We start from the raw sequence: 27976 nt of genomic DNA on the forward strand, positions 1-27976 counted from the left end.
TGGGGAGGGGGGCTGGGCAGGGTCTGTGCTGCGTGCTTCCTCCTGAGCGCACAAAATGGATCTAAGAAATGGAGCTGCGGGGTTACAGGCAGCCGTCGCGGGGCTGGGGACCCTTCCTCCTCGGCTCTCTGAAGCCGCAGCCCGGGGCGGTGCAGCCCTCACTGCTGGGCCCGGCTGTGAGCTGCGTGCCGGGCGGCAGGGAAACGCTCTGCCCCGGAGGGCGGCGGGCAGAGCCCCGAGCTGCCGGAGGTGAAGGAGCGTTGGAGCAATGCTCTCAGACATAGGGTTGGGGTGGTCCTGTTGGAGCCGGGGTCGGACGCGGTGATCCCCGCGGGCCCCTTCCAACTCGGCACGGAGTTCCACGGGTCGCGGCCTGCTCGGGGCAACACACCGGGCCACCGTGCGGGGACGTCCCCTCCTGCCTGAGGGGAGAGGGCAGCGGCTTCAGCGCGGCTCTCGTTCGCCTGCGAAAGCTCCTTCCACCTTCCCCGTGGGCTCTGATCAGCGCCAGTTCGGACAGCCGCCGCTCCCATCCCCGCTCTGAACTCCGGGCACCCGAGGCCACGCCACGCCGCTCCCGCCCGGCGCGGCCCCTTTAAGAGCGCCCGCGGTCGACCCCGCCGTTCTCGCGAGACCTCCGCTGCTCACGCCCCGCCTCTCCGGGAAAAGCCGCGAACTACGAGTCCCACAACCCCCCGCGCGGCCTGCCGGCCAGTCGCGAGACGCCCCGCTCCCGCGCGGGCGGGGTGAGTAAACTCGTGCCCCCCGCCCCGGTCCCCCGGAAGTGATGTCACAGGCCCCATGTGAGCCGATTGCAACACATGCAGCGCGGCGAGGGGGAGCGCGAGCAGCCGGTGTCCGACGTCAGCGCCGCCGCCAGCCGCGCGCCGCCGGGGGGGAGCGGGCCTGAGGTGAGGGTGCGGCGGGGCCGGGCCGGGCGGCGGGGCCGGGCGGGGCCGAGCCGGGGCTAACCGCTGTGCGTGTGTGCCGCCGCGCCGCTGCAGGCCGCCGCAGCCGCAGGAGGAGGAGGAGGAGGAGGAGGGAGAAGATGGCGGACGATCCCAGCGCTGCCGACCGCAACGTGGAGATCTGGAAGATCAAGAAGCTCATCAAGAGCCTGGAGGCGGCCCGCGGGTGAGCGGCGGGGTCCGGGGGGCGGCGGGAGGCGGGGCCCGGCCCCCAGCTCTGCTGCCGGGCGGTGGGGCCGCGGGGCCGCGGCCGAGAGTAACCGCGGGGAGGGGAGGAACGGCCGCACCGGGAGCGCGTGGGGCTGGGGAGCGGGTGGCGTTCCGCGGGGAGCCGGGCCCCGCCGTGCCCTCCGCCCCCGGCAGCGCTGCCGGCAGGTGGCCGGGCAGAGGGAGGGAGGAGAGGCCCCGCCGCGGCCACACAGCACCGCGCCCCGCAGCGCGGCCGCCCCGTGCTGCTGCCGCCGGGAGAGGTGGGCCCGGGCGCGGCGGAAGGGCCCCGTGGCCCCGCACGGCGGGCGGGAGCAGAGGCCGGGCGGGCGGCCCCTTTTGTTGCTCCTCTCCTCTCACCCACGCTTTGCCGGTGCTTTCAGCCCCTCTGCTCCTCCCCCGTGAAAGTACTTGACTCCTTTTCCCGCGAAGTAAGCTTTTCTGAAACGCGGGGAGCGCTGAATGCGAAGTCTCTGCCCTCCTAGAAGTTGGCATTGCACTTTGATGCCGTTCTTTCACCAGAAGTAAAAGGGCTGGCTGTTCCCACGGTGTGCCCCGTGGCAGAGGGAGCCTGGCCCTGTCTGTATGGGTCACCGGGCAGCGGCTCCTTGTCCAGGTCAGGAATTGCTTGGACTTTAGTTATTGCAGGAACTGTAGGCACTGGAGGTGTAAAAAGGTGAGAAAAGTATGTGCTTCAATAAAATAATTGTGAAGGGCAACTCCTTAGCCGTCCTTATGGCTGCAGTTCCATAGGCTGCTCTGAACTGGTGTTAAACCACTGGGGGAACTGCTGCCATCCTGCTCAGGGCACCCTTCCATTGGTGCCTCCCTTTGAGAGGCTCCAGGCCAAAATGCCCACTGCTCAGTGGTGGAGTGGGCCGGGGAAACTGTTCAGCTGGAAACTAACCTAGAGAAGAGGGAAAGGGGAGGAGAACCTAAGCCAGATCTTCATTAGTTTTTATTTTTAATCTGACTTGTGATGTAGCCATGTAAGGGTTGGGGTGTGGGAGAAGAGAATGTGGAGCTGGGGCTGTCCTTGACTGCTCCAGAGTTGCCTTTGGCTGCCTGAGCTGATCACTCAGCTGTGCCTTCATGCATTGCTGACAACATATGTTGTGCTGGCAGGGGCGTCCCAGCGAGCACGGGAGCCTGAGGACAGCTCTTGCCACGAAGCTGGAAGGGCTCAGGCAGCTACAGGCATCTGTTGCAGCTTGTGAAGACACTTCTGCTGCCTGTACAGTACTGAGAGAGGCTGGGATGTGTCTGGGAAGTGTTCAGCATTTTGTCTCTTTCTGATTCTAACTGCAAGCAAAAACATGTCCACATGGAACAGCAGCTCTTGGTTTGTTCATCGTTTGGAATAGGTAGATGCTGAAGAGGCCAAGGTTAGAACTGAGAGCTCCTGGAAGAAGTGAGGTGGAAGGGCCAGCTTGGAGTGGGTGAGCCCCTGTGTCTGGGGCAGTTGCCCAACTGTCTTCCCCCACCCATCAGTGTTCCCTGGAACACCCTTGCATCGTGTTCCAGTTGCTACAAATGTAGTGAAATGCATGTAGGAGTTCTAGGTGAGCCCTCTGGTCCAGCATATCTACTAGATGTTGTGATACTCGTGTTCCTTCGCGTAGTGTGTGCTAGCTGCTAAACCACCTGGTGAGGGCTGCTGATGCTAGCAGTCATTGCTGTAAGCAGGATTATGCTGGTTACATGTAAATGCATGTTCTGCTTTCAGGGAGTCCCAGCTAAAATTATCCTCCTCTCTTTGGGTCCGGTAAGGGGAGGAGATGCTGTAGCTCCTGCTACCAGAAGCCTTAGCCTCGCTGGCACAAGGGGTGCGAGCCAGTGAAACAGGCTTTTCCTGCCTTTGGGAGAGTCGCTTCCTCTTCCTGCCAAGTAGGAAGACCTGTTCTGGGGTGGGTTAGGGGGCAAAGCCTTTAAATAGGACGATGTGGAAGCCAGGACTCCTTGGTGTCTCCACCTTCCCTTACTCATGTACTCCTAATAGTGACCCAGCAGCTGTGTCCCAGTTTCATGCACTGGTTGTTCTTGCACTGGATCAAAGGGATGGGAAATAGAGGAAGCTGGAGCTGGGTGCTCAGGTTGTGAGTGGCAGCTGGGCACTTCTGCTGTTTTCTATCCATTTCTATAAAACCTTGATAAAATTTGTGGAGTACTACCTGAATGTTAAGGAAGCACAAGAACAAGGAAATGCTTTTATCATGCCAGGGATAGTTGAAGTAAGTGGCAGCGTGTTGCCAGAAAATGAGCTGAGAAGATTAGAGCTTCAGCTTGACCAGAAGCTCATCAGCTGGAGGGCAGTGAGGGGAAGGCTGCTGCTTGAATGTTAAGGTAGCATCCTAGCAAGAATGTCCTGTTATTTTTTTTTCAAGCTCTTCTTTTTTCCAGACAGCTGGTGTTACCAATGCTCTCTGGTTAGCAAGAGCCTGGCAAAAACAAACATAAAAACCAGCGCCCCTCCAGACCCACCCCAAATGCTCTCTCTGCTGGCAAGGAGTAGAAGGAGGTAAATTTGGTATCTCATTTCTGAAAACAGAAGTATATGTTGTCTCTGCGTGCTCCTCCAAAGCGGAGCTGCAAACTGTCTGCCCCTGTGTGAAGTTAATGAATTGGTCTTTCTGATATGGTGATAAGGGAAAGGGAGTAGCTGATATCTGCAGAATGTGTATGAGAGAGGGCAAATGGGGCCTGAGTTCTGTGCTTCAGGCAATTAACCGTTCCAGCCAGAAGTAGATGAGAGTGAAAGGCCAGCGATGAGCGAGTTATGCCCTTGTTAGAAATCTAGCCCTTCTCGCTGGTAGCTTGAGCAGCTCAGATTCTCATCGAGCATCTCAGCTTTGCCCTTACAAAAGCATTCTGCTTTCTGAGCAGTCAGCAGTCCACAGTTGGTTTGTGTAACACACAGTCGCAGTGAAAGACTGTGCCCCCCCAGTAGCTGCAGCTGTTTCTGCATTTGGATGTTGCAGCAGCTTGAGCAGAAGTGGTATTAGCCACTGTGTTTTTCCTTATCCCATGTCTCAGGGCTTTTCTGTTATTGCTTCACGCAGTTTTCCAGTGTCAGTATTAAACTGACAATTGCTCTTTGTTCTTCCACGGTTCTGAATGGTTAGCAGGACTGAGTTCAATTTTTCTGCTCATGTAAGCTGTAAATGCTTGGCAGAATCAAGTATCAGCAACAGCTAGCAGTCTCCTTGCAGGCTTAGGCCTGAGATGTTGCATTTGAATAGTGTTTGAAAAACTTCTCCAAGTCTTAGTGACAAGAACTCTTTTCCTGCAGATAGTTCTCTGCTGGGGAGATGGGTTTTCCGACCTGGAATAAGAGCACAGTGGGTGCTACTGCAAATTGTGGGGCTGTATTATAATGGCAAAACCTTCAGGAACCTGCTCCCACGAGACACCTCTCCTGCCTTGAGCTTAAAGGCAGGACTCTGTGTTTGCCATCCTGCTCTGCTGAAACAGGAGGCAGAACAGAAAGGTGTTCTTGGCAGCTCTGCCTGCCAGCACAACTGCGGCTGACAAACAGAGTAGGTGGAGGTTGGGGATCAGAATATATCTCCAAACTGAGTATTTTGGAAGGTGAACTCACAGGACATATGCAGGCTTTTTGAGCAAACTTAAAAACTAGGCCTGAACAAGTAACTTATTCCAGTTACAACTACAAGGAGTGCATTAAGGCAGGAGAATGGAGAAACAGCAGGAGAAAGGGGGCAATCGTGGTGTCTCTGGAGCCATGGGGAAGCAAAGTGAGGCTGTTTCTCACTAGGGTTTGGATATTGTCGAGTTGAAACTTCCATCTGCTATATGGGAGAAACCAAATGGGAGGCGCATAAAAAGCAACCAGTAAAGAGAGGTGTGAAAATGTACAGGAATTCCTGCAAAATGAAATGTATACTCATTCTGCAAGCTGACCTGTGGCTTGCAGGGGAACAGTCTGCCCAGTACGTGTTGCAGAAAGCTGCGGTAGCAGCTGGGCTTTCCCTCAGTCCATCTGGAGCCTTGCTGGTCCTGGTGGAGGGGCCCACCTTTGGAATTGGCTTTGGACTGCTGCTGCTTCCCAGCCATGTGCAACGGTGGTGGGAACCTGCTCGGGTGGAGGTGGGTGGGGGGCTGTGCAACTCTGCATCTTGTGCTGATGTCACTTTCGTGACCAGGCAGATTGGCAGGGCTGAGACCTGTGAGGACAACCCGGTGGCTCTGGAGAGCAAGACAAGTCGTGGTATGTCCTGCTGTTAGCATGGTGGGCCTTCCCAGAGGTGACCTCAATGCCCACAAACTTGTGAGGTGATGCTGGAGCTGCGAATGCTGCTGTGATGTAGTCAGAGAATAACCAGGGTCCATTTCACGCAGGTTTGCATTGCTCCTGGTTTCTTTGGAACAAGCTCTGGGGAAGTCTGGGGCTGCCAGGGCTATATTGCTCCACACTGGTGAGCTGTGTTTCTCTCCCAAATTAAGCAGTGCAAATATTCAGTTGTTCCTGGTAGTGTTGGTAGCACTTGACTGTAGAGAGCATGTTCTGCCAATAGCAGGTACTGGGCAGCTCTGTTGTACTGTGCTGGAACAGCTGTTGAATGTGCTAGAACAGTTGATTCTAACTCCAGTGAACTGCTCTGCTGCATGACATTCTAGGTGATGTACTAGTTCGCAGTGTACCAGTACTGCTGTGCCTAGCTACGGCGGTAGCATGTATGATGGCACCAGGGTGGCTGTCTTGGCCTTAAATGATGCCATGCATTGGGTGGAGGATTTATCTTGGTCTTGCATTGCTGTGACTGGTTTCTGTATGGGTTCAGGGGCTCCCTCCCCTGCTCCCAGGATGGCAGCGAACCTCTTCTCCTCCCGTCTCAATGGGGATCCATTGTCATTGTGGCTGTGCCAGGGTTTGTGTTCTGGGAGGCAGATTAACTCTTGATACAGAATGTATTTCTGCAGAGCTAAAGCTTTCACCGTGGGATGTGGAGCATTGTGGAGACCTTGGCCAGGTCTGGGTGAGCTGGTGGGCCTGTGAAGGGCAGTGCTGTGGCAGGGTACTCCTTGGCTTTCCAACTTGAAGTGCTGATGTGTGAGGTTAGTGCCTGCCACAGAATAGCCCTGAAGATCTCTACACAGCAAGGTGCTGCTGTGTGCAGGTGCCTCCAGCAGCTTTCACTCGTGGGGAACGTGAGAGGGGTATGCGAGGAAAGGGCTGGAAGAGTAGGATGGGCGGTGCGGCACGCAGGGTTTATCTTAGTTGGCAGCGAGTTCTCTGCTTTGGCTTTATGAGCTGTCATTAAAGTGTGGAGTGTTTAGGGAAGAGGTTATGGTTTAAGTTCATATCTGAGCTGAAGTGCTTCCTTGAAATAGTGCTTTCTCAGTCCAGTTGTCTTCAGGGTCGTTTCCAAAGAAGGGCATGTTTCTGTTAGAAAGTTAGAATTTTAATACCGCCTTTTGCTCTTGGTAGCATGAGGAGGAGGAAGCATTTGCAGAGAGGCTGGTATGGAAATAGCCCATGGCAGGAGGGATACCTGAGGGCTGTGTGGCAGCTCAGCATGCAGGACGTGCTAGCTGCCCGCACACTGCTTCCCTGCTTACACCACTGAAGTCTGCCCCGTGCTGGGGACGAGCTGTGTACGCACTTTGCACAAGCGGGGCTGATGGGGCTCAGGAGGAAGGCAGGGTTTCTTCAGAGCTTGCACGTGGGGCTGTCTGGAGCAGGGTGTTAACGATGGGTGGTCTGTGGCAGACAGGAGGGCAGCCCCATGTCAGAAGGGCTGCTGACACCCTGCCTGCGTGTCATTGTTGTAGAACACTTCTAGGGCTTTCTCACCTGCCTGCTCTACCTGTTCCTTTTGAATTACAGCAACAATTAAGTGCTGTTTTGAGAATATGTTCTAGCAGGTGGCAGAAAATGACCTGCTCTGGGAGAACTGTTACGTGTCAGACGAGCTGCAGTCGATGTTTTATAGCCTTTGGTAGTTTGGTAGCCCGATACCCTCCTTTACAGCCACGTGAATCATTGCTGAGCAGCATGATTCATGCAGAGATCATCATTCACAAAGAGCTAATGAATGAGACCCTGACTGCTGAAGAGAAATGACGTGGTAGGAGATGGGAATGAGCACCTCGAAAGAGGACAGACTTTTTTGGCTTTGTGGCAACTGTTTTTTTTTTTTTCCCCTGTTGGCTCCATATTCCCATGCAGTTCTGAGGCATTAACATCTTAACGAGCAAATCTGGATTTGTGCTTCAGTCCCTCAGTGTACATCTTGTACCCAACTGGCCCATTAACATAATGCAACAAGTCTTTAAAACTTGGAGCATTAATAATTGGAGAGTGAGGAGGGAGAGCAGGGGAGCTGTGGCAAAACCAAGCCTGCCAGTGAGTCACAAGCGTCTGAAGTGCAGAAATGTCTGTTCCACTTACTGGTAATTGGAAGTCCAGGCTTTCTGCATTAGGTCAGATGCAGCCAGTAAGGCCTATTCAGAATGTGGTACGCAATTATCTTTTTGTCATGTGTTGCCTTTGATCCAAGGATTTCAATGTGGCGTTGATTCACCTTCCCCAAAGGGCGCACAGTATCTGCTGGTGCTGATCCGACGTGCCCCGGCGATGTGGGATGAAGGCTGGCTCCCTTCCTGCAGCCCCTGGACTGATGTGGGACCCACAGTGCTGCCAGAGCAGCAGCCCCAGTGCAGGAGCTGCTTCCAGCTGAGGAAGGGAAGATCTTGGAGCAGGAGGTCACCAGCTCTGAGCCAGGGTGCTGCTTATGCTGAGCTCCAACAGCAGTGTGCGCTGGGCCGATGGGAGGGGACTCAGTTACCTGCTACCTTCAGACAAGTGATACTTGGCCAAGTCCTCTGCTGTGTGAAGAAGAAGTCTGTGACCCAATTCTTCTGTTGCTGCCCTCTGTCCCTGGGGAGCGGTGCGTACTGAACTCAGGAGGCAGCTGCTGGCAGCAGTCCAGTGGCTGCTGGGGGGCCACACAACCTTCCCAACCCTTGGAACACTTGTAGCCTTGCCTCTGCTCTTGGGCAGAAGCAGCCATCTGCTGCCTCCCTGTGGGAAGCTCTCCCCCTGTGCCAGAGCAGAGGTGTGCCGAGGAAGGTGGGCTCTCTTTCTGTGTCTGGGGTGGGTGCTGGCGTGGTGCTGAGCTCCATCGCCTGCCCTCAGCTCGCATGGCACCTGGGGGCTTTTCCTCACTTCCTCTTTGAGAAGGTCAGTGGGTTAGGGTGAGAGGACAGAATATCTCCTCGGGACACTCTTAATGCCTGCCTTGAAGCTGTTTCTGGTTACACAGAATTCTTCGTATATCATCTTCCTGTAACGCGGGACCTTCTGGCAGATGGGATTGAAGATTCCTGTCTAGAGCTCTGGGTCAAGGTTACAGCATGAGAGCTTGGTGCTGTGCGGGCCGAGGTGGCAATAACTGCATGGCCTCGTGCTGTGCCGCTAAGCGGTGTCTGTCTGTCCAGGGGGGAGGGGGCACCCCAGAGCTGATGGGGAAATTAACCACTTGGCTTCTGGACTCCTGGGTTTCCCTTTCTCCAGTTAAAGCTTATGCTGAAAAGTACTCTTGAGAAAAGAATGGCTTGGTCTCCTGACTCCGTGCTCCTCCCCTTGTGCCTGCTCTCCTCATCTTCTGCTTTTTCTCTGCTTCTGAGATGACACCAGGTCCAAGGAGATCCTCCCTGACATACCTTTGCTTGGGAATTGATCTCTTCCAGATCTTTCTTTTTCCTTCTTTGATAGGCCTGGGAACCTCTGAGGAACACTTTGGGCTAGTGTTGCCTTTTGGTAGGTTATCCAGAGTGGTGGTGTATGTAGTGGTGAAATACAGCCCCTTTGAGGTGGGGGCTGTGATGTTCTTACTGAAACGATGCAGTAAAAAGTGCTGCCAACAGCATGGCCTTCGGCTCTTCTTTACCTTTAACTTAAAGGCAGTAATGGTAGTTCCCACTGTCCACTAAGAGGTGGTGTGGGCTGTGTCGAGGTATCTGTGCGTCTGAGCTGTGCTTTGAGACCATCCACTGAACAAGGTGGGGTTTCATCTGTTTCTGATGGAGGCATCTCAAAAAGCTGTTGCTTCCCAAGCAGTGATTAGATTGAGATGTGCTGGCTGTGTTTGTATCAAAGCCTTGGACCAGTGTTCTGAAGCACAGGCAGTGCAGGCTTTGGGTCAGCTTCCCCATGACGTTGTCTCTGAAGCACTGAAGGGGTGCCCGGCTCTTTGCTCATAGGCTGACAGGATTTCTAGGAAAAGTTGCACTGCTTTTGCATTTGCAGTCATCTGTGTGGGTTTGGCATCTCAAGTGAACTTATGCCACTTCCTATTTGAAGGAGACTTTGTGTTATTAAAAGACATAAAGTCTTTAAAGGGCGTATCTGTGACCTGTTTATGCACTTCCCGGCCATAATTCATGAGCTGTGAGAGCGTACGCATAGAGTTCCCCTTAGGCAAGGTCAGCACTGTTACATCCAGCCTTATATGAATAGGGAGTGTCTAGTGGCCTGCGTTTTGTACGAGAGCCCAAACCAGCAATTTCATACTTGCTTGTGCCGAAGGACATTTACTTTTTATAGCCTTTCATTCGACATCTCTGCTCAGATACAGGGTCAAAAAAAAGTCCTCAGCTGTTCTTTTGCATTGCTGCTTGCATGGGACTGTGCTCTGTCACCATAGCCCTTCACTGAAGAGTTATATGCCTATGGCAGTAGTGCTCTTGGACCCGTGCTGCGTGCCTGGACGCGGTAAGCTCTGCCTGGGTTTATGTGGGTATTCCTGGCACCCATCTTGCAGCTGGCCATGGATGTGCTGCTGATGGAAGGGGTCCATTTGTAGTTCAGGCTGTGCATGCAGCATGAGCTACGCAGTCATCTGCAGTCCTATGGGCTGGAGACCAAGGCTGGTACCTTGGGAAGGTGACGGTGCTTGAAGCAGCGTGTGGCAGCGGTTACAGCAAGCCTCCTGGCTGTACCCTGTGGGTAAGGTCAGATTATCTGAAAGCTGCTTCGCTCTCCTGCCAGGCTCTGGCGGTTGCACGTAGGCCTTGTGCTGCTCCCTTGGTTCCCAAGGAAAGCAAGGTGCTTGTAAGCTGGTGCCTTGTAAAAATAAGTTCATCTTGAGTCACAGAGAATAGCTGACCTCCCTTGCCTCTGTGTCTCCACGTTACGCGGTGCGCTATTAGTGTAAACCGCTTCATTGTGGAAGAAGCACAGCTCAGCTGTTGTTGGTCAAGTCTCTGATGCCACAGGATGGGCCAGGAGCTGCTATTTATACTGCATGGCTGTTATGTGAGTGCCGTCCCATGTCCCAGGAGGCTGGCTGCTCCTCAGGAGGAGAGGAGGGGACAGCTGAGCCCAGGGGACAGCGGATGGTGCTGCTGCATTGGTGCTTCACATGGCATGTGGCCTTCCAGGTGGCCGTTCCTGTGAGGGAACGCTGCAGGAGATCTTCAGAAAACCCCTGGGCCTGTCTCTGGCATCAGCTGGTGGTCTGGGGGCCTGCTCAGCTGTTTGTTCTGAGCAGCAAAACCAAAGTCATGCAGATGGAGATGGCCACCCAGGGCAGGAGGCTCAGCTGTAACAGCACCCATCCGCAGGGTATGTTTGGCAGCTTGTTTCAAACGTGATGGACCGCTTGCTGTGTGCACTTGCGTTCTGTCGGGGTGGTTTCTTCATGTTAAACTAAGAAATGCAGACGCAAAGCACCGCTCCTGGTGCTGGTTGTGGCTGGGGGCTCAGCGCAGCCATCCAGCTGGGAGAGGCACAGTCTGAAGTTCCCACTCTGCTTTGGAAGAGCCCCAGGTGTCCTGCTCTGATCCTATATCCCACAGCTGTTGTAAGGCCCAGTGAGACCTTGTGGGACCGTACCTCTTAGGAAGTGCAGGAAGATCTCGCAGCAAAGACCTTCTGGAGGCCGAGGTACCCGCCTGCAGGAGCACCAGCAAAACTTGTCCCTTCAGCTCAGGACAAGGCCAGAATTGATCCTGCACCGCACACACTGCCGCTCACTGTCATGAATTGCTAGTGTTTGTAGTTCCCACTCCGAAACAGCTCTGATGGGTTTTAGGAGCGAAGCTGGAGGCCCCCCGGGATGGTAGGAGCAAATTCAGAGCCCAGATCTGTGCTGGAGATACCCAGTGCTGGTGTCTTCCAGGCCACACTAAATCTGAGCTAATTGCCAATTACTGGCAGGGCTGGCACGATGTGCTTTGTAACCATAGCACTCAGCAGTGAAGTGTTTCCACTTTTCCAGAGGTTGGCACTTAATTGCCCCCGCCCGCCCTGTTTCTCTGCAGTTTGTGGCAGGTGCCCTCGTTGCTTCCAATTGTTTTCTCCTCTGTAGTTCTATGAGCAGTGACACATTTTGTGCTGTCCTGCAGACAGGCTTGCCAGTTTCTTACAAAGCAAGCATCTCAGCATTTTGGATCTCGGTGCACATCCTTACGTTGCAGTGGCAGCTATTTGGCTGCTGTGCTGGCACTCTGAGCCCGGAATAGAGACAGCCACTGTCTGTAGCTGCTTAAAACTTCCTGGCGCGGCTCAGTCTGAAAGCATTAGCTTCCAGCTGATGGAGCAGAATTTGTCTTGGGTGCACTGGAACCAGGGGGGAGAACCTCTTGGCAGTGCTGAGCAGATTGTAATGGGCAATGCCCCAGGTCCCTTCTTGGGGGGGGGGGAGCTGGGGGTGATGTGGGGAGGAGTTGGCTTACTGCATGTTTGATCCCGAGCTGTGAGTGAGTGCTTCCCTTAATCCAGATTGATTATTTAATTGTTCACTCTAACAGCTCTGTAATGAAGTTCTGCCTGGCAATGTGCTTGCTTGCTGCTGGAATCGTGGTTAGCAGCAGCCAGCCAGGCACGAATGTCCCGTGTGCTCCTGAATAGTGAAGCTTGTTCGTTTCAGAAGGTGCTGTTTGCAGAGGCTGTACCAGCACGATTCCCATACAGTCTTTCTGGAGTAAATGTACTCAAACTCCTTCAGTGGCTGTGGAGGAGGACGAGGCATGGGAGGTGCAGAAGTACCTGTCGTCTTGCTGAGGCACTGGCTGCAAACACCAATAGGAAACCTGGAGGCTGTATTGCTATGCAGAGATGCAGAGCACTTCCATCCCCCAAGCATTTTTGAACTGCAGTTTTCTTAGACAAAACATAGCGAAGAAATTCTCAGAGATGCTTTTAACAGATGGAGCCACGGGTTTTCAGACCTGGCCATCCTGCAAGAAGGTTGTGTGCAGGTACAAGCTTGCTTTGGAGGGGGGAAGCCATTTCTGTGGCAGGTGAATGTGGTCTCTGTGCTGCATGAGGCAGCTCTGCAGCCATCTTTGTCACCTGTGTGCAGATCTGCTTCAGCTGATGTCCTGCTGGTCCAGTTTCTCAGGGACCTGCTCTCAATTAGAGGTCAGACCTCAACCCTGCTCACTTGGAAAGAAGGGGGAGCTGAGCAGGCAGCAGTGGGTGCTGTTACCTCTGATTAGCCAGGTGCCTAATGAGCCGGGCGGGCTGCCTGTGCCCAGCAGTGGTGTGTGCCAGCTGGAGCTGCCCCTCAGGGTGTGGGGATGCAGGTGGCAGTGCTGGGAGCTGAGCACCTGCTGCTCTGCCGGGCACTGCAGCAGTCAGTGCCTGGAATAGCTTTGGCTGAGTAAATAGTGATGAAGGCGTGTCAGACCTGAGAACTGCACTTGAAGTTGGTGGTGGAAGGTGCTTTTGGATGTAAGTCTGGGCTGGAGTTTGGTGAAGGGTTGTATCAGACTGAGTACTGCACTGTGCAAAGCATATGCGAGACTTAGAAATGAGAGGACGTGATGTTTAAGTCTCCTTCTCCTCAGGAAGAAGACACAACTGGCCTTCCTGCTTGCTGTTTCTGCCAGGCTCCTGTACCTTGCTATCTGCTTGTTCCCGGTTTGGTACCTTCTATAGAGGAAAGGTTGCATGCAGTCTATTCCTATCGGGATTGCTGAGGGTTGGTGCTGGGAACACCCTTGGTTCGTGCAGCCATCTAGGTGTGATCTGCAGAGCTTCCTCATCTCAGAGAAGCAGTGACTCTGCTTTCAGAGGAGGAAATGAACTGTGAGCTTGCTTCAAGAGTGCTACTTTGAGAAGAGTTGGGAAGAGTCGCTTTCCTTCTGATCGGCCTCACTCAAAGGAGCCTGCTGGGAACGGGAGGCCATTACGTGTTCCCCAAGGCGTGTGCCATTCACCAGGGAGCGAGCTGCTTTAATTGAGTGGTACATGGAGTATTCTTGGCTGGCATGACCTGGAAGTCTGTGATAGCTGTCAGCCAGGCACAGAGCTCCTTCTGGGAATAATGCACGCGAGTGTCTCTTTACGACTTTCTTGATTAGTGTGTATGGGGATCTTGGATATTAAACCCAATTAGTTGTCTTTAAGGTCAGAGACTTATTTGACCTACCAGCGTCTGATTCAACTTGGCCTGAATTGAAGATCTTTGGAGGAGAGCTGTATGACTTCTGTAAAGAGGCTAATGAAGTGAGGCTTTCTAAAGTGCTTCCCTGCTGCCTCCGTAGCCCAAACACTTCAGGCAGGACAGCAGGGCACAGCAGCAGGCAGGGACCGTGTTACAGCATCACAGCATCTTGTCCTGACATGAAAAAATCCATGAGAGCAAAATTTTCTTTTTTTTAATGGCTGAGAAGCTCTTTGTCAGTGATGTGGTTCAGAATCAGTACAGCTTTTGCTCTTGAGAAGGCTACAGGACATGGTGAGGCGTTTGATTTTTATGACATTGGTCTAAATGTGAAGTATGAAGCCTGGCTTAAATGTGAGATGGTGCAGAAGCAGCACTTCAGAAATCTGGGATACTTCAGTGGTAAATGGGATGTACCTACCAGAAGGCAGGCAGGAATGTCCCTGATTTTCATTTTGGCTTTGGGTGGAATTGAACCACAGAGCTGCTTTTGGAAATAAGACCTCTGCAGGTTCCATCCCAGAGCCATAGGAAAAACGAATATCAATCTTTTTTTCATTTAGCTTAAGCCAGCTCTGTGATTTGTGGGGTCTTATCTCCTGACTCTGTGCCTGGGGCTGGTGCTTCTGAGCCAGCAGTGGTGTACTTAAATACACTTTATTTAAAGCAGAGGGCTTCCCTAGGAGGCAGAGTGCTAGCAGGGAAGTAGAAAAGACCAACTGCAACAAAATGACCTTCCAGTCCAGTTTTTTTTTTTGTGTGTTAATCTGAGGAGAACAATGTGTTAAAGCCACACTTGGACTGGTTAGTGCTCCAGCTGTCTGAGAACAAATGGAATGGGCTTAAAAATGTCCTTAAAGTATGTGGCTGCATTGTTTCAAATGACTTCAGCTGAGGGCTGCTTGCAGTTACGTTCTTTTCTCCCCCAGGAGTATGCCAGGTCATACAAGCACCTTTTGGAGGACTGGGCTGTTGGTGGCTAACCCGAACGCTTGGTTATGGAGGCAAATCCTTTGAATAGCCTGTTGTATTTTCATTTCTCTCTCGCTGTTGTCCAGCAGAAGGTGAACTACACTGGTAGCAATGGGTTGAAGCATCCTTCGAGGCTGGGGAAACCACGGGGGGAGGGAGGAGACAACTGCTGGTATGGAATGTGTTCTGAATACACAATGGTACTTTGGCTGCTGGCTGCTCACAAGTCTTCTTTTTCCTTTTTCAGCAATGGTACCAGCATGATATCGTTGATCATTCCCCCCAAAGACCAGATATCGCGAGTGGCAAAAATGTTAGCGGATGAGTTCGGCACTGCCTCCAACATTAAATCCCGAGTGAATCGCCTTTCAGTACTGGGAGCCATTACATCTGTACAGCAAAGACTCAAACTCTATAACAAAGGTAACTTTGAGCGTCTGTGGCTGCTGGCAAACTTCCCCCACTTGGAAGCAGTCTTAAGTTCCTGTATACATAAGCAGAATTCTGCTAATCAGATCTGCTGGCCTGTGCTGCTGTTTTGCTCTGGTATTCCAGATATGTTGGATGATCGCTTCGGGGTAGCGCTTGGAGATAGAGTAGTGGGATGGTCCTTGTTTTGATAAGCGGTCTCATGGTTTGGTCCTTAGCAGTGCTGGCTCTTCTAAACCTGGTCAGCCTTCAGAGCTGTTCTGCTGTAGTTAATTTCCATTAAACTAGTGATTTTCCATTGAGCAGAAACAAGTGCTGGAAAAAGGTTCGTCAGTCCTGGCTTTACTCTGGCAAACAGTCTTCACTGAGGTGGTCAGTCTAGAAATTGCTCTATGAGCACCATGAAAGCTTTGTTGGGGTATTCATTCTTTCTCTGGGTTCTATGAGCTTGCAGGCTCCTAGGTTTAACATAAGGTACATCTTCCTGAAGCCTTGCTCTAAGTCTTTCCTGCAGTGTTAGGTAAAGTTACCTTCTAGTTACTGCTCCCAGTTGTTCAGTATAGGAGCCCTAAATCAGTTTGGTTTCTGTTGTAGAGATCTAGGAGGGAATAAAGTGGGGGAAATGGTAGGTAAAAGAACTTGGGGCCTTCACGTTAAGTCTCAATACCTGATAGCTTTTCTGGTTATGGCTTGCACTCTTTCATAGTGATCTAAAAATGCTTTATATACTTCATAGTACCTCCAAATGGTCTGGTTGTTTACTGTGGAACAATTGTGACAGAAGAAGGAAAAGAGAAGAAAGTCAACATTGACTTTGAACCTTTCAAACCAATCAATACGTCGTTGTATTTGTGTGACAACAAATTCCACACGGAGGTAAGTCGTCTCCTATTGGTTTTGCAGCAGTCAAGACATTAGTGCTTTGCTAGATTCATCAAAACAGTCCTTGGTGTGCACGAGTCCATAGTTTGCAGAACAGCTGGCATTAATTAAGATGTCCTGCTGCTGAAGGCACTGAATGTCTTGTGGCTGGCTAATATTCAGAAATATGTGATATTTGCTGAAAGGAGTTGCAGAGTCGAGTCCGCCTCCTGCTATAGCTGATTTTATGGCCCAGCAAGCAGCTGCTGAGTTTGTGTAACTCACAGACATTAGCTCTTCACTGTAATTGGAAGCAGTGGGTTTTTTCTTAACCTTAGAAGCCCATAGATCTTATTCCAAGCCAGGCCTTAAAGTAATGCCAAGATAACTTCAGTGCTGCCAGTCTTGATAATGGATGTGTTACCTGAGACCCTTCATGAAGAACTTGCATGTGCATCAGGGGTGAGGTGGGATTATTTTCATCCAGCATCTACTTATCTTAGTTAAATGAATGGTTTGAGGCATATTTAAATTAATGTGGATTGCTGTAGGTTTAACTGCGTGGAGTCAGGTTATTGTGTCTACGTCTGTTTTGGCTCTGGCAGTGGCAGCCTCAAAGTCTTTAGTAGACTATGGTACTTCATGTCCATAATGGTCGCCACAAATAATGTGTGAGCTGATGCATCTCTGACCTACGAGGTGTGGCAGCTGGGTTCAGCTCTTGCAAGTTCAGCCTGAGCCCATGTGTCCATGGGCGACTGAAACCAAGAGGTAAACAAAGGGGGACTCAGGAGAGAGTCAGAGGCGGAAAGCCAGGGGAGGTATTTGTCCCTGCAGTTGTTGGCAGTGGGTGGATGGTGATAGGCTGCTTCTGCCCTATCAGGAAAGGGATTAATTTGGTCTTGGCTGCAGCTCCTGCTTCAGGGCACTGATTCAATACAAAAAAGTAGCTGCTGCCCATTGGGCTGTTCCCAGGAGGCAGCTGTTAATACTCTTGCTGGTGTGTAGCCCTGCTCAGCAGGAGAGTGCCAATAACTTGAGAGGAATTTTTGGTAATTGATACCACTGATGACGTGATTACTAACAGCATCTTTCTCTGGTGGCTCTGCTCTCCTGTGTCTTATTTGAGTATGTGCTTATTTTTACTTGGTATTGTCTGCACTGCAGAGTCAAATTGAGCTGTAAAAGCCTGGTGCATACCATCTCGAGCGGTGAGATGATGTTAGTGTTGGAATTCAGATTTGTCTGTGATTGTCGGATTTGGTCGTTGAGCCATGCTTTTAACCTAGTGGTTCCTGACGTGTGGCTGGAACTCGAGACAGGGCATCTGCCAGGGCACGCAGACAGATGTCATAGCAAAGTGAGGACGTGTCAGGGAGCAGAAAAAAGGACGTGATCTCCAGTGTTAGGCTTAAGTGGGAAAAGGACACTCTTCCCAGGCTGAAGGAACAGAATAAAAGCGCCTGTTCCTTTTTTGTACTTGATAGGTTGGATAGTGGAATTGCTGACAGAATTAATGAAGAGGAAATTGGGGGAATTACTGACCACTGGAAGCTTTAAGAATAAGAGCAAATCAAGAACATCAGAACCGTAGTCATTTTCTGTCTGGCGAGGGCACCTGATAAGATCTTCTCTAGATATGTTATTGCCTGTGTGAAAATGAAGTAACTTCCCAAGAGGGATATGAACCCTAATGTGTTTCTGAAGGATAGGATTTACAATGACTTATTTTGATATCTTGGCTGGAGTGTTCATTCCAGTCACACGATTTGCTTGGCTCCTTCCCAGCTAAATAGATTGCAGTGTAATATGCCACTTCCTCATCTCATTCATCCCTCTGCTGAGGAATTAATACAGAATATTTACTTTGGCCAGAAGATTCCATTAAACCTTAGTGTCTCTGTTTTTTTTTTTTTAAGCCTGAAACCCGTAGACTTGGTTGTGTGGATTTTGGATAAAGATGACTGGTTTTTACCGTTGCCGTTCAGCCCAATAACCCTGCTGGCAGGCGTGCAGGCAGTTAGAGATCCAGTGAAGTAAACCACCATCACTCTTTCACTATTAAATTGGTGACAAAACAATTTGGAACTCTACACGTTCTCCATCTGACTAATGTCCTTCTGCCAGCTTAGGTATAACATCAGAAGGAAGATTCTTATTACGTTTTTTGGCCGTATAGAATTGTTTGTGTGCTGCGCCTACCAGTTTGGGCTGCCTTAAGAGGGAGCAGTAGGTGACAGATTCCATCAGTGAAAGAGCTGCAGTAACCGTGGATGTCCCACACCAGCAGCACGAGGGCTAAACAAGAAATCAGACAGAAGGAGCTTGGAAGCCTTCGTACTGTGCAATTGTCAGCCAGCATGAATGACCTTACCAAGTGCATTTAGCTCCCTTCTGTCAAGAGAAGAAACTTGCTCGATAACTGTTTTTCCAGCAAAATAAAGTTATGACTGTCTTCTTTATACCTAGTTATTCACCAGACAGTTATTGCTGCTTTTAAATGAATTCTGCCTTGTAAGGCTGAATTTGTCATATCTACTGTAGATAGCTCATTGTTCTGTCTTTGGTCTCCTGTAAGTCAGCAGGTGCAGCAGAGCAGTACTTGTGATGGCTGGAAGTCAAACTTTCTTGGTGCTTTGTAGCATAATGCTGAACTGACGAATAGCCCAATCAGCTCACAAAGCAGGTTTGGTGTTTCTGGCTAGAATGCCAGGAAAATTACTCTTCCACTTTTGCCAACTGGAGAGGTGATGCAGCCTTGTGGAAGTGCAGTCCCTTTAACCTAATGCTTTTCCAGTGCCTCTCTTTAAGGTTTTACTATTACACTTGAATGTGACAACAAACGATGAGCTGGTAACGCCATGAAAATAGTTACTGGGCTTATTGAGTTTCTTTTCATATCCTTCATCATTTGAGGTGTAACCAGGAGTAGTCCCAACTTCTGAATCTGCCACCCTTTGTCTGGTTTAGTGGTACAAATCTGAGTGACTGTGTATTGAACTGAAGTTAATTGAGGTGTATTGTGCCTGGTAGTCATCTTGAACCAGGGTCTGCAACAAACTGGTGCTTCGTGGTGACAATGCTTCTCTGTTCCAGGCTCTTACAGCGCTGCTTTCTGATGACAGCAAGTTTGGCTTTATTGTAATAGATGGTAGTGGTGCACTCTTTGGAACTCTTCAAGGAAACACAAGAGAAGTCCTGCACAAATTCACTGTGGATCTTCCAAAGAAGCATGGTAATGCACTGGTTTGTCTCTAAACTGCTCACAGCTGGATACCAATGTGTTGGGAGGGGGATGTGAAGGTAGAAGCAGGGAACGTAGCCTGGATGTGTGCAGCTGAACTCAATTCTTTGCTCCCTTGAAATCTGACAGCAAAGCTTCTAGTCTCAGCCTTCTATCAAAATTAATGAATCACAGTAATGTGCAGTTGATCTCCTTGCAGGGGTACTTGTTATTTCTTGGTGCATCTGGCCATTTATTTGGTTTGGGGATAGCTTTAACTAAAGATTTCTGGGTAGTATTGTAATTTGCATCTCAGGGTATTGCATGCAAGCAATGATGAAAAGCACAAGCCTGTTCCTTCAGCAGCACAGCAGAGCAAGCCCAACTCTAGTTCCTTGATGTTGTGCTGCATTGCAGTAAGCCACCAATGAATTTAGTGAATTGTCTGTTAGCTACTCTTGGTTTATTGTCCTTCTCTGTAGCTGTAGAGTAGGACGTGTTTCTGTAGCAGAGAATACTGGGTAATAGTATGTCAGCAAGAATGGTGTGTGAGGCAGTGGAAATAGCTTTTACTGAAGGTACAGGATATAGAGCGTGCAGATGTGCAAAATTTCTATAGAGTTGCAATCTGTACTTCAAAAATAAATAAATAAACACGCTGTGAGATGCACGGAGAAAAATCTTTCTGTGAATAAATAACCGTTTGCTTGCTGTTCCGACTGAATGCCCCTAGCTCAGCTTGTGGCAAACTCATTCTGAAGGCTGCATCTGCCCTTGGCTTCACTTATTCGGGGCCCAGTGGGGACCGTGTACTAACAACCTTCCTCAAATGAGAAGTCTTCCAAATTGCTACCTCACATCTGTTCTCTTGTAAAGGTAGAGGAGGGCAGTCTGCCCTGCGTTTCGCTCGTTTGAGAATGGAGAAACGACACAACTATGTAAGGAAGGTAGCAGAGACGGCGGTGCAGCTGTTCATTTCTGGCGACAAGGTGAACGTGGCCGGTCTCGTTCTGGCTGGATCGGCCGACTTCAAAACTGAATTAAGTCAATCTGACATGTTTGATCAGGTGAGTGCCCTTCCCTGAGTAAAGATCAAATGTGGAAGCTGTCGGTAGTAACGTGGTGCTATTACAGTAGCTCTGGCATAAGGTGCAGCTCCAGAAACAAGTAACCTTGCTGTCTTAAGTGTTTTCACTTTTTTCACTCTGAAAGCTCTCTGAGATCCCTCTGACTCAGAATAACCTCTGCTTGCAAGTGAACAAAATAAATTAATGATGTGACTCTCGCCAGGTATTTATTCTTGAGGTGTTGTGAAGCAGTTCTATTATGGTAAAGCTGTGTAATACTTTCTCTTTTTTTTTTCTTGCTTAGCGGTTGCAATCCAAAGTGCTCAAACTAGTTGACATTTCCTATGGAGGAGAAAATGGATTCAATCAAGCAATTGAGTTGTCAACTGAGGTCCTCTCCAATGTGAAATTCATTCAAGAGAAGAAACTAATAGGTATCTGGCTTCATATTTAGTGTTTTCCTGAGCCAAATGTTCTTCACTGAATACTCTGATCTTGTTTTAGGCTTGGTTGAGTGCATGCACTTCCTGAATTGAGAAAAGCACAGCTTGCAGTGATGCTTTCTGCTCTCCAGACATCTCCTTAAATGTTGCAGGATGTAATGGCACTTCAGGAAGTGTTTGCTTTGCTGCTTTTTTCCCCACCAGGGCTCCTCTGACCTTCTGTCTATCGTTTCATCAGCGGTTGCCTTAGTTTCAGGCATTCTGGTGACATTGGCATGGGAGTGAAGAAAACATTTCCTCAGATTGTTTGCATCTTCAGCATAAGAACTAAGATTTGATTTTAAGATGGCAGTAGAAATGGTCCCTTGTCTGACTGTCAGCAGACAGATGCTGCTGATTTGAAAGTATAATAGGGCAGTAGTAACAATAGCTACCTTGCACTAAAGAGAACAAAGTTAAATAGTGTCTGCTGGTGGATCAGTGCAACTGATCGTTCCTTAGCTGAGGTAAGCCTTTAAATGGATCGAGATTCCTGACAGGGCAGGGTTTGACAGAAGATTCATTGTCAGTAAATCAGCTCTAAGCTATGAGCTCTGATGAGGTGTCATACACCTTACTTTCCTACAGCAACACTGCAGTCCTCAATTTCTTCTTGCATTCAGATCAGGCTTGTTAAAAACCCACATGATGTGATCTTTGTTCATGACAATCTATTTCTTTGTATCTTGGCTACAGGACGATACTTCGATGAAATCAGTCAGGACACGGGGAAGTACTGCTTTGGCGTTGAGGATACACTAAAAGCTTTGGAGATGGGAGCAGTAGAAATACTGATAGTCTATGAAAATCTGGATATAATGAGATACGTTCTGCACTGCCAAGGCACCGAGGGTAGGTGGTGCTTCCGTGAGACTGAAAGGTCCATGAGGAGTTTGACACCTAAGCCATCTTACTTGGGTAGACCATGCAGTTCAGCTTCACACAGAGCTGGGAAGGCAGGCAGTGTCAGCCCTCTGTGTGTGATGGCTCTGTCTCCAGTCTCCTGCTGATTTTAACCTGTTTCTGATAGTCTCATCCAACCTAATATTTTTTTTTCTTCCTTCTCAGAGGAGAAGATCCTGTATTTGACCCCAGAGCAAGAGAAGGATAAGTCCCACTTCACAGACAAAGAGGTATTTTAGCTTTGCAGGTGGTAGTTTTATTCTCGGTGTACTGGTGAAGCCAAACTCTGAATGTCTGACTTAGTTTGTCACAAGCACGTGAGCACGATGAGCTTTCTTGCACTCAGAGGAGACCTTGTGTTGGTAGTCTGTGGCTCATCAGGTTCAGTATAACCCCTGGATTCTGCCTTGGTTTTCTCCATCCAGTCTTTCATGCTGTTCGTTCTGAGGCTGTGTAATTTAGGTGAGGTGATAGGCCAAGGTAGTGTCTTTGACCACTGTCAACCCATTCACCAGAGGGGTTTGGTAGCTGCTATGCATCATGTGGTCTAAGGTCCCAGATATTATTCCCTGCTCTTTGCTCCCTGCTTCAGTCAATTAAAAAAAAAAACCTAAATACTGTTACGTGAATTTAAGTGCAAGGGAGTATTTGCTGCTAGATACATTTGAAATATGTATCTGTCATTCACTGTCTGTGCATTTCATGCCTTTACAGGCTGGAAAACCTCAAGGAGGGGGGTCTGTATTGTTTGACTGTAGTGTAAGCTGAGCAAAAGTCTGTCCCTTACAAAGATGGTGGTCATCATTATCTTGCTTTAGGACTGCCAGCACAGCCATTCCCAGCTGCTTTTTCTCCTTTTGGGGGTAATTGCTAATTCCTTCTATGTGCAGAAGGTTTACGTTATTATCTGAAGTGATGCAGTGTTTCTATGCCAATAATCACTTGACCTTCTACTTAAAACACTCTGCTTTTTGCCTCTGTATTTGCATAGACCAGTATTTCCCAGAGTAAACAGTGCCTGGCTAGATGAGTGCCAATGAACTGTTTGCCAGGCACAAAGTAAATCTAAAGAAACAGTGAAAACCAAGTGTAGCATGACGTGACAGTTGAGTGGGAGAATAAATACTTCCTCACTGACTTCCGTGGTATGGAAGCCCAAAACAAGAGCTGTCAATATTTAATCTCTTAGCACCAGGAGTCTTGTGCTTGTGCCAGCAACGTCTACCACTCAGACCCTGGCAAATGTCATGCTGCTCTGACCTGTGGAGCATGAAGGCTAGCGTGTCTGTCTGAAGACAGACAAGACGCTGATGTTGAAGCCAAAGACAATTCACAGTATGAGTGTTATTGACAGTTAACATGCAATGACTGTAACATTCTTTTTTTCCTCCCCAAATGTCTACACAGACTGGCCAAGAACACGAACTGATAGAAAGTATGCCCCTTCTGGAGTGGTTTGCAAACAACTACAAGAAATTTGGAGCAACATTGGAAATTGTTACAGACAAATCACAGGAAGGATCCCAATTTGTCAAAGGATTTGGAGGAATTGGAGGTAAACTGCAGAAGAAAAATATTGCTGTGTTTTTTTTTTTTTGTAATGGGTGATCTGATAATCTGGTGCCAGCACAAATGGAGAACTAAATAGATGAGTCCTGCTCTTACTCATCATTACACCAGTTTAAGAAACTATTGTGTTCAGTGGGAATCTCCAGGATGTGTTCCACGTGCAGCGAGATGCTGCTGCATGTTAGGCAGCTGTCACTTTCAGGCTGTTCCTCAGATTGTTTTGTCCTTCAGAGTGCACAGGGGATGGATTGTCCTTTCCAGCTGCTGAATTTCAGAAGGGCTGTGGACTGCTTCCATCTGTATGTACAGTTGTTTTGTGGAATACTGAGCCCTACTATGTAGAAACAGTGTATGACAAACACAAGTCTCATTTTTGAAGCAGTTGGATATATTACTTGTCTCTCAAAACTTACCTATATTTCACCCTCCAGTCTTGAGCTTCTTTTCAAGAGAAAGTGTTATTAGACCAGCTTTGTGGAGAAATGAAAGTTCTGCAGTCATTTAGGCCATCTCTTAAACTCACCACCCAGCTTAGCCTTTAGTCTGCTGGAGGTGCAGGTAGTTCGCAGTCTTCAGTCTGACAAAAGTCAGTAGCAGAGTAGAGCAAACACACCGGCCACACACCTTGTTTTCCCTGGGGTATCTGTTGTGTATTCGCTGATATGCCACATGCTGTGCGTAGTTAAAATAGAGATGAGCAAAGAGGGATTTCTAGGGGTTGAAGGACAGCACTCAGGAAATAAGCTTGAGGAGTTTGGCTGTGTATAAAACAGCACGTTTCTAACCTTTTGAGGGTTTACAATTGTAGGAGTCCTTCTTGTCCTGCCAGATCCAGGCTCTTTGCATGGTGGGATACTGTTTGCTACCAGTTCAGGCTTCAGTTTCTGCAGTTCAAATAAACTTCACCTAGGTAAATGTTTCCAGGGGTAAATGCATCCCAGATACCTGGCTTGGCTTGTGGGATAAAAAGTCCAGGAACACGGCTGCTGAGTTCAGCTTATACTCCATTGTAAGAGTTGCTTCAACATCAGATGCTCTCTGAATTTAACCTCTAGGCCTTAGTCAGAGCAGTCATATTAGGACAAGTGACCCATTTCTGGTGCTTCTTGGAGATGCAGTCCTCCTAGAAGTGGACCAGCTTTGCCATAAGAAAGTAGATCTGTGCTGGGCAGGTAGGTATTTCTTCCTTTTGGCGGTGTATTATGTTGAGCTTTGACATGTGGCTGTGGCATTTTCGCTCTAGCAGCGTGGCTGTCAGCCATCAGCTCGAACCTATCTTGCAATACAAATGCAAAGGTAGCTTCTGCAAATTCAGGCGAGGAAACTCTTGATGTACAGGGAGGGAATAAACTTGTCTGTGCCGTTCTAGCTCTTTGAATTTGGAAGAAGCTAAAGTGTGTTGTTTTTACCAGGTATCTTGCGGTACCGAGTGGACTTCCAGGGAATGGAATACCAAGGAGGAGACGATGAATTTTTTGACCTTGATGACTACTAGGTAGTCGACCTGGGTCCGGCAAAACGTGCCTCGCCCCTCCAGCATCCAACCCAAGGAGCAAACTCATGGTGGAAAACACAACAGATCCCTGCCTTAGAATTGGAACATTTCCAGAACTTGATCCACAAGCATTGGATTTAAAAAAGCAAAACCCTACACTTTGATTTGTCATAGTGTCAGTACAGCAGCAAACTACTAAGTTCCTATATGCCACTTTGGACTAATTTAAAAAGAATCCCAATTTTTACTTTTACTCAATGGTGAAATTGGTTGCTCTTGTATTTTATGAAAATGATTTTTTTAACCTTCATGATGCATTAACTGCTGTAAACCTCTTCCTTCAAAAATTAATAGAAGTAAGATCCTACTGGTTTGTTTCTTTTTACTTTGATTGGAGAAATCAATTGCTGCATTTTGCAGCAACGTGACCCATTTACATGGCATTCTCAGCTTAGACTGCAGAAGAAGAAATGTAATGAAATTGGAGCCATTCATTCTCTTCAAAAGAATGAGAAAGCACTTACCTTAGAGTGCTAGCTTTATAAGGTGTGGCTTGCAAATTCAGATGGTTTGGGGAGGCTTACCAGCCAAACGTGCTTTACCTATTTGCAGAAGCAGTGCTCTTACAAACTAGGAAATGCACTTCACTGATTGCAATGAAAATGCTGCTGAGGTCTTGGGCTTAATTGGATTTGAGCAGTGCAGCCTTCAGGATTTTTTTTCAGTGTTGACAAAAATAAACATGATTTAAGTGAAGTAAGGTACACTTTGTTTTGTTCCTCAGTAATTTTTTTGTTTTGTTTTTGCTTTAGGACTGCGTAAGGTTTCCTTGATAATGTGAATTTGATCGAACCCACAGTTCTTTAATGGAAGCGGGTGATTTCCAGAAATAATCAGTAATCTGAGGCCTTGGCTAAAACCTTAGTGCTGGTGATTTGGGCCACTTGATACTGACGTGAGCTTCAGCACAACCCACCAAGATGTCTGTCTCCCAGCACTAAGGAAGTCTGTTGTAGTGGCTCTCAAGTGTCCTGTAAATCTGATGCTGAACTCCAGTGCGCCCTTAACGGGTTAAAACTTCTGGTTGCATCAAGACTCAAAAGCTTTTTGTCATGCCTGCTCTATAGGATGCGTTTCCATCTGTTAGCGATGGCTAAGGGTTTTTCAAGTGGTCCTGCAGGCGGAGGATGAAGTTAGCACAGGTGCAAGATGATGCACGTCTTGTGTCTTTTGGGGGTTATTGGGTTCTGCGATGGGCACTGTGACATCTTTGTGCCTGGGAGTTCTGTTCTCACTGGGATCGCTCTGAATGCATCAGTCAAAAGCAGCTTCTGTTGCTAGTTGCATACCTGCCTATTTTTTTTTTCCAGTAATCCTGTTTCACTTGAATGGAGGAGGAGCTTGTCTTAAACTTCTGCCACACTGTTCTTTGAGGTCCAAAATTACTCTCATTGTGAGCAATATGACTTGTATAACCCTGGTTTGTAACCTGGCAGATGGCTTTGCTGTTGTTTTCACATCAAAGCTGGAATCTCTCCGGAAGGTGTGGCTGGGTCTGCCGGGGGTGCACACAAACCCAGGGCTGAGCACACCTGCGGTCTTCACAGCGGTATGTTCTGGATTTTGCCATTGTAAATGGGTCTAATGTGACATGACAAGACCAGAGAAATTGGATGTAAATTTACATTTTTGAATATACTGCTTGTTGTTTCACATGATACATTAGGGTATGCAGCTCCTTTTTGTAGTTTTTATTTTTACTATTTAAGTTTGGAAATGATGCCAAATTTTTGTATTTCTTTAATCAATGTGTTCTCTTCAGTGATATATATTGCATTATATATTGATGTGTAATCAATATATACTGATATGTATTACACTTACACATACAAACACGTTAAATGGGGGTGAAAAATCCTAGCCTTTGCATACTATATAGCCTCTGCAGAGAGATCCCAAGCAGTGATATCTTGGTGTTGTGATGTACAGAAATGGAGAAGAGTATTAAACCATATTTAAGAATATAGTATGGACTCCTGATTTATTTTCTTTAGTCCAGGAAATGCCTCCTTTACTCTGTTCTGGGCCAGCGAGGCTTCAGATCCATACTTGAGTTTTAAGGTGGCTTTCTCAAGCTAAGCTTGAGAAATATCTTGTTTCCTCATCGTGCTGAGCTGCTCTCTTAAGCTGTGGCAGAAATCTGACTTCAGAGGGGGATAAAAAAAAAAAAAACCGCACCAATAAAAGGTTCAGATGAGGGTGTGCTGTATTACCTAAGGTGGGCTTTTTGAACAACAGAGCTGAAAAAATACTGAGCAGGTGCAGGAACTGGCACTTAGTGCTCCCATCACAGATCACTTGAGTGTTGAGAGGCCCATCTTAGCCAAGCCTTCAGTGCAGGACTAACCCAGATCAGAGCTGTACTTGCTGTACACCGGCCTACCTGCTGTGTTTTTTCCTGTATCCAAAACAGATGTATTGATGGCTTTGCCAGAGGGCAATATGGAAAAGATGCCATCGATAGCAGTTCTAACAGATGCTTTAAATCACCCTTCCACTGGTCTCACCTGGCAGCGATTGCCTGAAGCTGAGCACCCACCCTTGTGCAGCAGTGCCAGGACAGCAGGATGTGTGCCGCAGCTGCTGGGCTGCTCTCGCTTTCCATGTAGGCTAATACAGCAACAGGACGTGCTGCTTCTCTGGGGCAGTTTGAGATGGAGGAGTTCAGCTTCTGAGCTCGCTGCCTCGCTCCTTGGTCTGTGCTGTGCAGGCTGGTGGTTCTTGGGTTGCTGGGTGCTGGAGGCTGTGGAGCTGTGGGATTTCTGCTGATAAGATAAAAACGTTGCACGAAATGCTTTGCTGGGTGCATCTCGTGCTGTCTGCAGCCCTGGTATAAAAAGCTGACTGCATTCAGCTTGTGGTGCAGATCAAAGCATCGAGCTGAGATCAGCGTGAAATGAGGCACCCCGTCGGTCAGGGCACGTCATGGGAGAAGCAGGAAACGCGCACCCAGCCTCACCACTTGCTGTAACCAGGCTGTGGATGTATGTTGTTTTCAGGAAAAGCAAACATTTCTCAATTAACCTTTTAGTGGCTCTACCAGCAAACCTAGTTTCCGATGTTCAGTTTTGCATTCCAAGGAGAAAAGAGTAGCAGAGCCTGGCTGTTGAGGAGGGATGCCTGAGGGCTGCCTAGTTCGGTGTCACAAGAGCTCAATGCCAGACGTGCTTGGAAGCTGCTGTTACCTCCTATACTAATCTACTTGGCTGCTTCTCACATCTCTTTCCCTTCACGTTTCAGTGAGAAAACACAACTCGGTCTGGTTTGCAGAGTGGCCACGTGAGCGGGGCCCAGTCCCCTCACCGCGTGCCTCTGGCACCTTCC

General features: G+C 48.8%; 1 protein-coding gene across 1 annotated transcript; it reads left to right on the plus strand.

The window, feature by feature from the left end:
• Window positions 785-26616, plus strand: ETF1 (eukaryotic translation termination factor 1). Its single transcript, XM_021410204.1, has 11 exons — window positions 785-911; window positions 1005-1134; window positions 14811-14986; window positions 15729-15868; window positions 18950-19088; window positions 19953-20143; window positions 20448-20577; window positions 21322-21477; window positions 21694-21758; window positions 22936-23083; window positions 24510-26616. Exons 2-11 carry the CDS (start codon window positions 1049-1051, stop codon window positions 24590-24592), a joined length of 1314 nt encoding a protein of 437 aa, XP_021265879.1. The 5' UTR covers window positions 785-911; window positions 1005-1048; the 3' UTR covers window positions 24593-26616.

Source organism: Numida meleagris, chromosome 12 (genome assembly GCF_002078875.1).
Source record: "Numida meleagris isolate 19003 breed g44 Domestic line chromosome 12, NumMel1.0, whole genome shotgun sequence".
Taxonomy (NCBI): Eukaryota; Metazoa; Chordata; class Aves; order Galliformes; family Numididae; genus Numida; species Numida meleagris.

Bases quoted from the DNA above. Each gene is read 5' to 3' on its own strand.
- ETF1 (XM_021410204.1), top strand. From the start codon at position 1,049: ATGGCGGACGATCCCAGCGCTGCCGACCGCAACGTGGAGATCTGGAAG. The intron at 1,135-14,810 runs GTGAGCGGCGGG...TTCCTTTTTCAG, and splicing joins AGCCTGGAGGCGGCCCGCGG to CAATGGTACCAGCATGATAT. The intron at 15,869-18,949 runs GTAAGTCGTCTC...TCTCTGTTCCAG, and splicing joins ACAACAAATTCCACACGGAG to GCTCTTACAGCGCTGCTTTC.